Source organism: Dendropsophus ebraccatus, chromosome 3 (genome assembly GCF_027789765.1).
Source record: "Dendropsophus ebraccatus isolate aDenEbr1 chromosome 3, aDenEbr1.pat, whole genome shotgun sequence".
Classification (NCBI taxonomy): domain Eukaryota; kingdom Metazoa; phylum Chordata; class Amphibia; order Anura; family Hylidae; genus Dendropsophus; species Dendropsophus ebraccatus.
Window position 1 is genome coordinate 39,583,575 of NC_091456.1, and position 15,088 is coordinate 39,598,662.

General features: G+C 43.0%; 2 protein-coding genes across 5 annotated transcripts in view; one reads left to right on the forward strand and one right to left on the reverse strand.

Annotated features, from left to right (window-relative positions):
• The window catches only part of TEP1 (telomerase associated protein 1), a 72,483-nt gene extending 61,232 nt beyond the window's left edge, over nucleotides 1-11,251 (forward strand). For all 4 annotated transcript variants that reach the window (XM_069961536.1, XM_069961533.1, XM_069961534.1 and 1 more), the window contains exons 51-54: nucleotides 3,309-3,411; nucleotides 6,334-6,419; nucleotides 10,701-10,805; nucleotides 10,883-11,251. In XM_069961536.1, coding sequence (XP_069817637.1) covers nucleotides 3,309-3,411; nucleotides 6,334-6,419; nucleotides 10,701-10,805; nucleotides 10,883-11,026 — 438 coding nt within the window. In that variant the 3' untranslated portion in view covers nucleotides 11,027-11,251. The remainder of the gene's footprint in view (nucleotides 1-3,308; nucleotides 3,412-6,333; nucleotides 6,420-10,700; nucleotides 10,806-10,882) is intronic.
• A 1,057-nt stretch (nucleotides 11,252-12,308) lies between these two features.
• The window catches only part of PARP2 (poly(ADP-ribose) polymerase 2), an 87,116-nt gene continuing 84,336 nt past the window's right edge, over nucleotides 12,309-15,088 (reverse strand). Inside the window, exons 18-19 of the mRNA XM_069961537.1 lie at nucleotides 13,396-13,520; nucleotides 12,309-13,259 (exon numbers count right to left, since the gene is read on the reverse strand). Coding sequence (XP_069817638.1) covers nucleotides 13,100-13,259; nucleotides 13,396-13,520 — 285 coding nt within the window. The 3' untranslated portion in view covers nucleotides 12,309-13,099. The remainder of the gene's footprint in view (nucleotides 13,260-13,395; nucleotides 13,521-15,088) is intronic.

Here is a 15,088-nt window from a genome sequence, read left to right on the forward strand (position 1 = left end):
GGGTGTAGTTTCCAGAATGGGGTCACTTGTGGGGGGTTCCTACTGTCCTGGCCGCACAGAGGCTTTGTAATTGCATCATGGCATCCTCTAATGGGAATGGCGGCCATACCTACTTAGCTGGGGAAAAAGGAACAATTCTAATTTATTTGGGGGTATTAGGCCAACTATTGGTTTATAAGGTTGGAAATGACAGGTGCCCATCAAATTCTATCTGTGTTGATCCAGAGGAAGGCAAAAAACCCTTGTGAGGCAGACGACAGTAGCTTTATTACGGGAAAAATTCCTTCCCGACTCCATAATGGCGATCAGAATAATCCCTGGATCAACGTGACCCCTGAAATAGGAATAAGGGACAGAATTTAGATAATGTAGAACTCCAATGACGTGTGGTGCGCCTTGAAGCGATCCAGTATGCAGAGGCCGGGGGGATCAGGACAGGTGTCACACTGGAAAATGGTGTCCTTCCTGATCCCCCTGTTACGCCACACTCTGCACTTCTTCTGGGGTCTCCCTTTCTCCAGTGTGGGGGACGTCACCTGGAAAATGTTGTCCTGGTGCGATCCGGGGTCCTTCATATCCAGAAGCGCTGGGTCCGCTCCATGGCTACTAATTATTAGGGCTTTATTACTGCTTCTGATATTTTCAGATTGTGCCGCAAGCTACAGTAGCTCGGGCAGTGACGGACCGGAAGAGGGGGTGCTGGTATAAAAGTTATCCCCGTACAGGTGGTAACCTTTATCCAGCAGTGGGAAGATCAGTTCCCGATCTTCCCACTTGTTCCAAGGATGGGGGGGGGGAGGGGGCATCTGGGGGCTGCATTCGGGTGTCCCTTCCTACATACACTCTAAGGGTACGTGCACACTGCGGAATCGCGACAGATAATCCTTCGTGCATTCTGCAGTTGGCACCCGCCGGCGGACTGATGCAGGCGCACGTCTCCACACGTGTCATAGACTCCATTCTATGCACGGGCCGCCCGTGCATAGAATGGAGTCTATGACACGGGTAGAGACATGCGCCCGCATCAGTCCGCCGGCGGGTGCCAGCTGCGGAATGCACGAAGAGTTATCCTTCGCCATTCCGCAGTGTGCACGTACCCTAAGTCTGTAAGTGTACCCTGGGGTACTCTCACAGAGTGTGTAGAATTTCACGCCATACCGCCATCTCTTATTGGGACGGTACTGGCGGAAAAGACGTGTCTGGGGGGCAGCGTACGCTACGCTACCCCCAGACACGTCACCGGATGATGATGAGGAGGATGAGGATGAATGGAGGAAAGAAGGATCCCCCCCATTCATCCTCACTGGCTGTTTCGGTGTCGGAGGCAATAATAACGTATGTGTCTGATGCCGAAAACACCCTGGGGGCCATCTTTATATGGGGATTGGTATATGGGGTATGTAGTGGTGTAGTGTCAAACTTTATTCAATGTAGTGTGGTGTAATGTAGTGTTTTTTATGTGTTTTTTTTTTTTACAGTAAGTATAAAAAAAACCTACGCCAACAAAGGAGTTGCTGATAAATACCGCACTTATGTGCGGCACTTATCAGCAGACCGTGGCAGTAGAATATAGAAAAAAAACACCCTACGCCAAAAAGGAGGAGTTGCTGATTAGCAGCGCACTTTCGTGCGATGCTGATCAACACTCAGCGGCGATAGGGTGCGGAAAATAGAGAAAAAAAAATTGGGAAAAAAAAACAAAAAACTTTTTCTACATTCTGAACATCCCTGTAGCTGCTGATAAGTGTATTACACATATCAGCCGCTAGAGGGCAGCAGAGCGCAAATTCCGGAAAATGACGAGGCTGGAGCCGAAAATAGCCGAAAGAAGACGACGGGGACCGCCGGAAAGACCCGAAGACCGAACGGAATGACGGAGGACGCCGCGAACCCGGAAGACGCCGATCAGGACCCCGGGACAGGTGAGTAATGTACAAATACCTGCTCTGGACCCCTCAGCTACCTAGCTGAGGGGTCCAGGGCAGGTATTTTTTATTTTGTGGGACTCTGATCGCCGTGCCACCGGCAATCGGGCCGGTGGCACGGTGACCACCATTACTTTTTACAGTAATGGCGGTCGGTGCCGTCCTCGGACAGCAACGACCGCCATTTTTTTCCGGGTCATCGGGTCACCGATGACCCGGAAAGGTTCCGATCGCCGCTATTGGCTGATCTGAATTGATCAGCCTATAGCGGCGATCGTAAGCACGGGGGGTGTTAACCACCCCCCGTGCCGAGAAGCTATGATGGCCTGCTATGATTTATAGCAGGCCATCTTCCCCGATCACTGTGTGCGAACACGCAGCGATCGGGGAAACATCGGGCGTAAATTTACGCCCTGATGCGCCAAGTACCAGGGCGCGAGGGCGTAAGTTTACGCCCGTTGTCGTTAAGGGGTTAAAGGGTATGTCTCATAACATCACCTTACTTTCCACATGCTCTTTTGAACTCTTTGAGCCAAATGAATGTATGAAAAATTGTCAGTGGATTGACTGCAGTTAGACAGAGTAACATACAGACAGAATGCGGTAGCTTGTAGTAAGTCTTATACATCTCCAAGTACCTAATTGCTCTGTAATGTCTTCCATGCTGCTGCTGCCTCTAAGGGGTTCTACAGAGATTTAGGGTTGCAAGATCGTATCTGTGTGAGTGTATGCAAGACAATATCGCAGCTAGTCTCAATTTGATCATCAAGTCTTGGACAACTAAAAATTAAAAGGAACAACTTCATATAGAGAATAGAGATGAGGCACTCACCCATCCATCAGCATATGTTTACTTTATTAAAATATCTTCATAGTAACACAGGACGCGGTTCACTCACTCAACCGTGTCCTGTGTTCCTATGAAGATATTTCAATAAAGTAAACATATGCTGATGGATGGGTGAGTGCCTCATCTCTATTCTCTGTATGAAGTTGATCCTGCTATGTTTCTGCTGCGACGGATGATTGAGCACCATCGAGTCCATAGGGTGGATTAGCTGCAGTTCACATGCTGCGTCTGTTACAGTCAGTAGTAGTGCCAAGATAAGACTGTCTTCAGAGATTCTTTACTTAGAATTAGAGATGGAGCCTGCAGAGGGGAAACTAGAGAAATGGCGACAAATAGTGCTACTACCCAAATATACACATTACGCTAAAAGGTTTGTTAAAAGTGCAGTGACCGTTCGTGTTTTTTTTTTACATGACACCTAGACAAGTTATTATATTTACAGCCTATCTGTCCCCTAGATAAATAACTGCTTCAGGCTGCATTAGCCTTTTACATTACAGTGTTATTATAAAGGTTTCTTTCTTTTGTGGCAGGATATAAATGTTGGTGAAGATTCACTACCAGATGCACAGATCCACCCTCCACAAGAACAGCTAGATCCTGGCTGTATTATCACTGCATCCCATCCACAGTTTGGTAAGAACCATATATAAGCCCTTGCACTTGTGGGTTGCTGTTGCACCTTCTGTTTTTTTTGTCTGTACTTTAGCCACAAGCAGCATGCAACCTGCAGTGTGAACAGAGTCATAGATGTGTGGCCATTTTTTCCTTTTTTTCTGTTGAATGTGGGGGGGTGTGGCTACCTCCTGCTGGCTTGCACTCCACCCATGTCCCAAGGGTGCTATAAAAAGAGATCATTTGGCTCCTAAGGGTGCTATAAAAAGAGATCATTTGGCTCCTATCTACCCAGTTGTAGGCTTATTCAGCCCAGGAGAGGCCATTGCTAGTGCGAAAATGCTAGAGTGCAGACCATGTCTCGAGGACACCTTAACGTGGCGACATGGTACACTCTGTTTGATCAAATAGTTTGCTAAGATCCTCACTAGAGATGAGCGAACCTCGAGCATGCACGAGTCCATCCGAACCCGAACTTTCGGCATTTGATTAGCGGTGGCTGCTGAAGTTGGATAAAGCCCTAAGGCTATGTGGATGGACTCGAACCCGAATCCGGTTCGCTCATCTGTAATCCTCACTTTTTAATATCTACAAAGCAGGTGTTTACCGTGTGTACGCTGGGAGGAGTATATATGGTAAGCCCTTGCACCTGTGAGTTGCTGTTTCACCTTCTGTTTTTTTTCTAGTACATATCAGTTGCTGTATGCCCTGCATGAAGTGGTATTCTTTTCAGTCTGGAGAGCAGGAGAGATTTTCTATGGGGATTTGCTACTGCTCTGAACAGTTCCTGACATGGACAGAGGTGGCAGCAGAGAGCACTGTGTCAGACTGGAGAGAATACACCACTTCCTGCAGGACATACAGCAGCTGATAAGTACTGGAAGAAGTAAATTACAAATCCCTGGCACTTTCTGGCATCAATTAATTTTAAAGAAAAAAAAAAAATTGGCGAACAAACCCATTTAATCAAAAAGTTCCTTTTTCGCACTTGTGGTACCAACAAAAAGTACAGGTCATGGTGCTAAAAATGAGCCCTGATATTAAAAATATTTAAAAAGTAGTAAAATAAAGCAAACGCTTTATAATCTAGGTATTCTAATTGTACTGACCCACAGAATACAGAGAGCATGTCATTTTTACCGTAATGTGAACTGCAAAAAAGCGAAAGCCCACAGAATTTTTTTTTTTTTTCTTTTTCCATTTCACTGTATACATTGTGGTAAAATGTAAAGTGTCAGTACAAAGTACAATTCACAGAATACACAGAAGGCAAGGGGGAAAAATGAAAATGCAAAAATGAAAACTGTCTGAAAAGTTTTTTGTTTTTTTCCAGTGATTTTTGTCAATATTTTGCTGCGAATTGACTAGTCTCTGTAAAATGGGCTATTCTACCGCAATTCATGGCAAAATAACAGGAAAATCCCAGCAAAAACACACACACACAAAAAAAAAAAAAACACGTGTGAACACAGCCTTAACCCCTAGACGACCCTGGACGTAGGGTTACGTCATGGAAGTCTGTCCCCAGACGACCCATGACGTAACCTTACGTCACGGGTGTTATTCCCGCTATGAAGCGCGCTCCGGAGCGGAGCGCGCTTCATAGGAGGTGGGGGCCGGCTGCAGTGAGCAGCCGGGACCTCACCGGTAATGACACGCTGCAGCGATCGCGCTGCCGCGTGTCATTAACCCTTAAACGCCGCGATCACGGCGCGACCGCGGCGTTTAAGTGTAAGTGACAGGGGGAGTCCCCTGTCACTTACCGATCGGGACCCCCGCAGTGTGACTGCGGGGGTCCCGATCGGTATAACGGACTGCTGGAGGTCTCTTACCTGTCTCCATGCGGTCCGATCGGCGCTCTGCTACTCTAAGCCTGCACAGGCAGGCTCAATGAGCAGAGCGCCGATAACACTGATCAATGCTATGCCTATGGCATAGCATTCATCAGTGTAAAAATCAAACTAATCTATGTACAAGTCCCCCAAAGGGACTTCAAATGTGTAAAAAAAAAAAAAGTTAAAAACACTAATACACTACCCCAAAACCCCTCCCCCAATAAAAGTTGAAATCACCCCCCTTTCCCATTATATAAATAAAACATATAAAAATAAATAAATAGATAAACATATAATATACCGTAGCGTGCGTAATTGTCCGATCTATTAAAATATAACAAGTGTCATTGTGACCGGTAAACGGCGTACACGAAAAGAGGGGAAAAAGTGCGCAGATTACCGATTTTATGTTACATTATATATATAAAAAAATTAATAAAAAGTGATCAAAACGTCCGATCTTCACAAATATGGTATTAATAAAAACTAGAGATCATGGCGGAAAAAATGACACCCCATACAGCCCCGTAGGTGAAAAAATAAAACCGTTATAAGCGTCACAATAGTCCCATTTTATTTATAATTAATTGCCAAAAAAAAGGATTTCATTTAAAAAAAATATATAACATTAGAGAATCTGTGTAACCTGCATATGGTTGTGTTCGGGCTGACCTATAGAATAATAGTGTCATGTCGCTGTTACCATATAGTGCATAACGTAGACACAGGAACCCCCCAAACGTTACCATATTGCATTCTTTTTTGCGATTTCATCAATTTATATCTTCATAAATAATATATTTGGAATTCCATCATACATGTTATGGGAAAATGAATGACGCCATTACAAACTACAACTATTCCTGTAACAAATAAGCCCTTACATGGCCTGTAGATAAAAAACTGAGAGTGCTAGAGCTCTTAGGAGGGGAGGAGGGAAAAACGGAAACACTAAGATCAAAATTTGCGCGGTCCACTGGGTCATTTTGGGCCTGGTCCTCAAAGGGTTAATCAAACCAATGTTTGATGTAATTAGTCAGGTTATTGGGAATAAGTATTACACATTCCACGTGTGATTATTACTAGACATTTCTTTCTTTCCCTATAGGTGTGTGTGACTCAGCTGGTATCTTGTGGCTTAAAACCTCAGAAACTTCCAGTGAAAGTACAGCTGACACATGGGAGCGAAAGCAGGTAATAATTATAAATCTAATTATGGACTGTATGTATATTATTTATTTGAGATTAAGGCGCTCTCCTATGCACATTAAACATTAGCCAAACTGGCTAAATCTGCACTGATTCTCGTCTGAAATGTTGTTGGGAAAGAGAAGGATGGGCGGGTTGAATTTCAGTGAGGGTCCATTTAGACAGAAAGATTATGTGACAGGTTATCTGCCAAAGATTTGAAGCCAAAGCCAGGAATGGATTTCAAACGAGGAGAAATCTCATACTTTCCTAAATATTAAGGTTTGATATTTATTAACATTTTGGATTGACCAAGATCACTGCAGTTCAATATTAAAATTTATCTTCAAAAACACAACTTGCCCAAGTGTATACTGCTTTGATTCATTTCAGTAGTAGTTATATATGTGATAGATAGATAGGACGCGGTCACACAGCCTAATAGTTTAGCAGTTGTGCTGTAGTTTGGTATCTGAGACCAGGAGTGTGGTTTATCCAGGTCTAAACTTCATATACCTTAACTGTGGTAACTTAACATTTCTATTAAACAGTGACCAGATTGTGTTGTATTTTATTCAAACATTTAAGTCTAATAAAACAGGAACAGGCTCATATCACTTGCAGACTATGAAGTAGTGGGGAAAAAAACTATTAAAGTAACCACAAAAAATTATTTTGGCACCACAATTCATTCCACAGGTCTCAGGGGTGGCATTTTAGAGACTGTTCACGTCTAAATCAGAGACCCACAGGCTGACCGCCATAGGATGTTGTGCCACTTCAGCTGGCTGTGGTTGGCCATGTACGTGTGACATCATTGTTGATAAAAATCACTTTTTATTGATTTAAGTCTGTTCTTTCTTGTTTCATGGGCTATAACCAATGTATTCATTATGAAGGAAGCTGATTTGAACTTTTATGATCCGAACTTCATGAGCAGAATCCCAGAACAACAGTGACTACAATTGTAACTTATTCTGCTCAGCTGTATAGTAGATCATGAATGATGCGTTGGATGGCTTGAGAATTTATATTTAAGCACGAGGGATGAGAAACGAGCACAACTTACTGAATCAGTGTTTAGGTGTTTGAGTTTCCCCAGAACAGTCAGTCTGGGATGGAACTCTGTGGTCTCCTAGGATTGTGTCATACCAGACTTTGCCAGTCAAAATCTTTGGAAAGCAGAATTACTTTTTCAAAACTAAAAGGATAATTCACTATATCTGATGAATCTTAATATATTTTTGCCCATCTCTACTTGCTCATTCATAGTTAAAGTGTCACTGTCGTGAATTTTTTTTTTGCAGAAATCAATAGTCCAGGCGATTTTAAGAAACTTTGTAATTGGGTTTATTATCCGAAAAATGCATTTTTATCATGAAAAAGCAGTTTGAAGCTCTCCCCCCTGTCTTCATTGTTCTCCTATGGAGAGAGCTAAAGAAAAGACCAAAACAGGACAACAAAGAGTTAATCTACAAATCCCTCACGGGATATCTCCTGTGACAGTTACCACTGACCTCCCTGACCTCGGATTACAGCTGTCACCCAGCTCTGTGCCTGTAATCCACTGTTATCTGCTTTCTGCTGCCGGCTAACTCCCTCCTTCCTCCTCCCCCCTCCCCTCTCCCTAGAACAGACAGGGGACGTCTCCTGCAACAAGTCACAATTTTCAGATTTTTCAGAGTGGATGAAAAAGAGGAAGGAGGGGGGGGACCTGGGAAAAGGCTTTTTACATGCAGATAATGGCAGATTTGGCTAATAAACCCAATTACAAAGTTTCTTGAAATCGCCTGGACTATTGATTTCTGCAAAAAAAAAAAAAAATACGACAGTGACTCTTTAAAGGAGAATTTTTATTAAAGTATTTTATTGCCCCCCAAGTTATACAAATCACCAATATACACTTATTATGGGAAATGCTTATAAAGTGCTTTTTCCCTGCACTTACTACTGCATCAAGGCTTCACTTCCTTGATAAAATTGTGATGTCACGACCCGACTCCCAGAGCTGTGCGGGCTGTGGCTGCTGGAGAGGATGATGGCAGAGGGATGCTCAGTGTCCCTCCAGTGTCCTCCCCAGCAGCCACAGCTCGCACAGCTCTGGGAGTCGGGTCGTGACATCACCATGTTATCCAGGAAGTGAAGCCTTGATGCAGTAGTAAGTGCAGGGGAAAAAAAGCACTTTATAAGCATTTCCCGTAATAAGTGTATATTGGTAATTAGTATAACTTTTGGGGGGCAATACAATACTTGAATAAAATTTTTCGCCAGACTTCTCCTTTAAAGTGACTTTGTACCCACAATCTGAACCCCCTAAACCACTTGTACCTTCGGATAGCTGCTTTTAATCCAAGATCTGTCCTGGGGTCCGTTCGGCAGGTGATGCAGTTATTGTCCTAAAAACAACTTTTAAACTGGCAGCCCTGTGCCCAACGGTCAGGGCTTACATTGTGTATGCATTAGGCGGGCAAACCCTTTCTGTCCCTCCTCCCTACCCTCCTCATCATTAGGAATGCTCCAGGCAGATTGCCTCCTATTCATCAGCTGTGTCAGCCCGGCACATGGGCTGGATTGTTAAGCACATGTTCAGCATGGAGAAAATGTTCCAGTGGCATTCATAATGATGAAGAGGGCGGGGAGGAGGGATGGAGGGGTGTTGCAAAGTAGGGGCACAGATACTCCTGTTTGACACAGGGCTGCAAGTTTCAAAGTTCTTTGTTTAGGACAATAACTGCATCACCTGCCGAACAGACCCCAGGACAGGTCTTGGATTAAAAGTAGAGATGAGCGAACCTGGAGCATGCTCGAGTCGATCCGAACCCAAACTTTCGGCATTTGATTAGCGGTGGCTGCTGAACTTGGATAAAGCCCTAAGGCTATGTGGAAATCATGGATATAGTCATTGGCTGTATCCATGTTTTCCAGACAACCTTAGAGCTTTATCAAAGTTCAGCAGCCCCAGCTATTAAAATGCCGAACGTTCGGGTTCGGATCGTCTCGAACCCGAACCCGGTTCGCTCATCTCTAATTAAAAGCAGCTATCCGCAGGTACAAGTGGTTTGGGGGGTCAGATTGTGGGTACAGAGTCGCTTTAAATCAGAACATAACTCAGTCCCTAATGTATTAGGTACTGCCTGTGTTGTTACTGGTTGATGTATCCATTAGAGATAAGCTCTACTTAAAGCGTAACCGTCATTTCAGGGTCATTTTTTTGAAAACATTAAATATCAACAGTTCAAGCGATTTTAAGAAACTCTGTAATAGGTTTTATGTACTGAAAGAGTTAACTTCTGGACTAAAAAAGCAATCTCCCAGCCCCCACCCTCACTGCAAAAGAAGCAGGATTTCTCTGTCCATTATGTGTCTATGGAGAGGGGAGGGGCTGTTAGGAGTGACTGAGCACGGAGGATTTCTGCAAAGCACAACACCCTGCAGTCTTCTCTCAGTAAGTTCAAAGATAAGCACTGACCTTTCTGACCCCAGAATCCTGCGGTTTAGGTGCCCAGAGAGTCTACAAACAGCTGACCTTCCTGTCACCTCTTCCTGCTCCCTCAGCCCCTCCCCCCTTCATAGGCTTATAATGGAGAGAGCAGAGCCCGTCTTCACTGGCTTCTCTGTAATGAAGACGTGTTTGCCTGATAATGCACAGATAAGAAGTCAGGGGGGGAGGCTGGGAGATTGCTTCTTGAGTACAGAAGGAGGCTTTTTTGGCTGATAAAACTTATTACAGAGTTTCTTAAAAACGCTTATAGTACTGATTTCTGCAATAAAAAAAAAACATGACAGTTACGCTTTAAGCTTTTTAGTTCCTGTTTGAATCTGCTGGATGCAACCCTAAGGATGTGTTTACACAGACAAATTTTCCATTGCAATTCTTAAAGCCAAAGCCAGGAACAACTTATAAACAGAGAACAGGTCATAAACGAAAGACTGAGATTTCTCCCCTTTTCACATTAATACCTGGCTTTATTTTCGCCAGTTGTAACCAAAAATCTGTGGGTGTGAACACACCATAAGGCTTCCTGGAAAATGTGGATACAGTATCTGTTTTCCTGGACTCCCCCCAAGGGTTGCATCCAACCATTGCATCAAAAAGGATCCATTTTTTTTTAAGACACAAAAAATGTTGACTGTTTTTGTGTACGTTAAAAAAAAAATCGGATTTTATTTTTTTATAATGGAAGTCAAAGGAAAAAGGGATGCACATATATACATTTTTCCATCTGTTTTTTGCAAAAACGTAGTGTGAACCCAGCAGACAGTCATTTCTATCTTCTCTATTTTCAGATCCATGCTGCTTCTATTTCTTGTCTGAGTGTGATTGATAATCTTGTTATCACGGCATCCACTGACCACAGCGTGAAGATTTGGAAACGCAGCCCGTTCACACAGGTGGGTGGGTGTTTGTATGGGTGGGAATCCTTGCATGTTAGGAGTTATCTAAAGTTCAACACTATGTATATTTCCAGGTTGGAGTTTTTCACTGTGAAGGAGCTGTAACTTGCCTGTCGTCCCATCCTGTGACTGGAAGCGGCGTCTCATCAGCGGCCTGCCAGATAGCTTGCGGTGATCAGTATGGAAAATTGTACATGCTGACCTGCATTACACTATGAAACAAGTAACCATGGGCTTTATCTGCTCCCTCACACATATACGTGTAGTTGGATTTTTCCATTCGGACGACTGCTCAGATGAGGAGGGGTGCAGTGTATGAATCTGTATAACCCATGCTGCTTACACAGGAGGAATTATGAATAGTCGCATAGTGGAACTGATCATTTTCAACGTTAATGTGTTTAAAAGAAACCTTTTGGATTAAAGCAGTGAAACCTCAAAAATGTGTGTTGGTTAACTGTGCCTAGCACGGCAGAAGTCATGAGCTAGACATGGTTGTATTGTGGGCAGGATGTGGGTACGGTCAGGAATTTGTCTGCTCGCTTCTATATGTTCATGTTTTCTGGACTGCGGTAAAAGCCAGAGGATCAGCACAGGGACATATACTAAGAAAGAGAATGAATGTGAATATATGTATGTGTGTATTGAATATAAATCTATATATGTAGTGAATACGTTATATGTAGATGTGGAATTATTTTCCAGTACTCAATAGACATATGCTTCATGATGAAAGAACTGCAGTCATTGAGATTCCCACATCCTATCCCACACCAGATACATCCAGTCATTAAAAAGTATATCCAGTTATATAAGGGAAAAAAAACTGTGCACGTTGTATATAAGGCAGCCAGAAAGTCATGTACTTCATTATTGTTAATTTAAGTATTGTCTTGGCGTGAAATATTTAGTGGTACAGAACTGTGTTTCATCGTGACCTTACGTGCACTAGTGTCAGAAGTAAACTGCATAGCGCACATAGTTTTACGCAAGTGACAAATCCAAAGACAGACTATATACTGTGTTACTGTAACAAGGATAAAATGTGTGCGCTACATGTGATCTCATAACTGATATAGGATTATACAAGAGTCTGTTACAAGACTAAATAGTAAAAAAAAAAATGCTGTGAAAAAGTTAAACATGTTTTGCAATGATATCTGACATTCATCTAAGCATGCCCACTCTTTTAAAGGCATATGTATGCATATAAGGAGGATAGAGCTGCTAGGTCAATCAGGAGATCGCAAGAACCTCAGTCTCTACAGAAGGGGTTGTGTTCATTTAAACTTGGACGTTTGTTTTTCCCCTTCGGAGAGGCGACTGAGGAGGTGCTCTCCTGACTAAGTAAGCTCTTTCCCAGCCACAGACAGATGTGACCTGAGGTCTGTAAATAGGAGGGGAGGTACAAACCAAAAGCCTCCTGGGACAAGCATAATAGTTTAGTATAGAACAGAAAAGGATTAAAAAAAAGACAATATCTAGTTAAGCATTTTCTGGTATCTTTATTTTCTAAGCAGTTAACATTTATAAGGAAGACAGTATAATATTTTTTTTAGTAATGTAGAAAAAGGTGTATATATATATTTTTCATTTCAGAGATAAAATTAATATAATTGAGAGACTGTTTTATGTAGAAATACCATTATCAGTGTTTGGTACTCCATTAAAGTCAATCTGTCAGATGCAATTTACATTCTAAACTTCTGACACTGTTAGACAGCTGTTAGGTCATGGAGACACATGTTACCTTTCATATATCTTCCTCTGCTTCCAGAAAATAGAAAAGTGTTAGAGAAGCTTTCCTAAGCTCCTGTTCGTTTGAGTGATGTAACACCTCCTCCCCTCCCATCTCTTTACCCTCCTTAGAGCTGACTGACTATCAAGCATGGTCAGGTATGGGAGGTATTCCAGCTATCAAAGATAATAAAAGCATTTTCTCTGTCCTGGAAGTACAGCTGGATATATAAAAGGCACCATGTCTCCTTGACCTAACAGTGTCAGTAAATTCAAATGTAAATTGCATCTGACAGATTCTCTCTGTTTTAGGTAATTTTGTGATAGAACATTAAGATACAAGATTACTACATATTATTACTGATTTATAAAAACTACTGCAGTACACTACAAGAAAAACAAACTATTTTCCAGCTTTGCTTTGACATTTGTTGCATATGTGCTGACTACCATCTCTTACAGCAAAGGTTTCTTCAGTTAGCCATGCAGCAGTATTCATGGATGTATCTGCTATTGCCTTAAATCCCAAACTTCACTGCTGCACCACTACTCTGTTACCACAATGATTCATAGTTAAAGCGAACTTGCAGTAAATACTTCATCCGGACCTGACGGCTATCATACACAATGTACTCGTTGTAATTCAGCGTGTAGCCATTTTCATTTTTCAGTCCTGTGTCTATGAGAGGGCCCATGGGAACCACAGCACCGTCACTGTAAAAAAAACAAAAATGATCTCCTTCAATAAGCTTCTGTAAGATGTGCACCATTTCTGGTGTAGATATGTGCATGCTGATATTCATGGAACTATGACACTACTGCCAAACCTATCTATAAGTGATAAACTTACTGAATAACTCTCTTTTGAGGATCTGGGCTGCTACGGCCTAGGCCTTTAGTGCTGTGTTTGCGTTTTAGCTTCTTCTGAGCATCGTAATCTGCTTCTAGGAGTTCATTACATTCACCGAGTGCAACCTGATAGAGAGAGAAATATGGTCAATACAAAAGAATAGAACAATGACCATCCAGCAGTGTGCAATACAAAAAACATGTCACTGCAGCCTCTACTGGCATTGGCTGGGCATTTTCTAGGGTGATCACTGATGATCTATCTAAATTATCATAATTCTGGTGACAAATCAACAGTATAAACAGTGACGTGGCCTTCGCTTTTGTGTAGGTCCAGAGTCACAAACTGTACTGTACCTTTCTGTACCATATGTCAAACTGTGAGCCGCTCTTGGTGAGGATAGGCAAAAACAAGATCCAAGAAGTCACATAATCTGCCAACTACTCAGGATTAATACAGAATGTGCAGTGTAGCATTCTTTATTACAATCCAAGCATATAGAGAAAGAAAGATGAGGGCACTCACCCATGTGTGGCACAACGACTTCTTTATTCATTACATTTGTGGTTAAAAGTCCATGAAGACATCAGGACATGCGGGCAGACGCCAAACACCTTCACAGTGTTAACATGATGGCCATTTCGCGCGCATGCGTAGAAGCGCGCATGCGCGCGAAATGGCCATCATGTTAACACTGTGAAGGTGTTTGGCGTCTGCCCGCATGTCCTGATGTCTTCATGGACTTTTAACCACAAATGTAATGAATAAAGAAGTCGTTGTGCCACACATGGGTGAGTGCCCTCATCTTTCTTTCTCTATATGCTTGGATTGTTCATATGCTAATGATTGAGGAGCACCCCATACACGACTGAGACATAGTCCATAGTGCCAGATAATATTCCACTAGAAAAGCCGCCGATAGAGAGTGGTGCCGGTGATTTCTACACACGTGTAATTCTTTATTACATGCACAATGCTCACAATGTGCTGCTGCAGATGTTGTAACAAACACTTGTCTGCCTTCTCTTCAGAGAGCCTGGAAGCTGGAGCCGTTCCTGTCACTGCACAACTGTTCAGTTATGGTCAGTGGGTGGTCTACACTTGGGTTTAGAATTGGTTTTCATATAATCTCATTGCACTAAAGTTAAAAAAAAATCCAATGCGCTACACTATTCAACCAAGAGGCCATATTCACGAGTACATAGAGAATGATGTAAAAAAAAAAAAAAAAAAAAATCCAACAAGTTACTAGTTCTAGTGTCCAAATAGAACCACAAATTCCATAGAGTAAAAAAAAAAAAATTATTTATTCCATCATAGCAACCAAATAGCATTTCAGCACGGAACGGCCAGGTGGAGCATCAGTAGTGGCGGCGGGAGGAGGCAACATGCCACTGCCCCCTCCCGCCGCCTGATCGCCTCCCAAACCACAAATCTCCCCATAGACGCTGCGGTCATTGACCGCGGCGTCTATGGGGTTAACTGCCCGGGGGGAGCGCGGCTCCCCTCCGGGCAGAGGCAGCGGGAGGATGCTGTGTGATACTGCCTCCTCCCGCTGCCCAATCTCACCTAGGGACAGCGGGGGGAGGAAGGGAAAGCATGACGTTTGGGAAACGTCATGTTGCAGGAACTACCTGCTTTACATGACGTTTCCCAAACGTCATTTTGCGGCAAGGGGTTGAAGAAACCATAA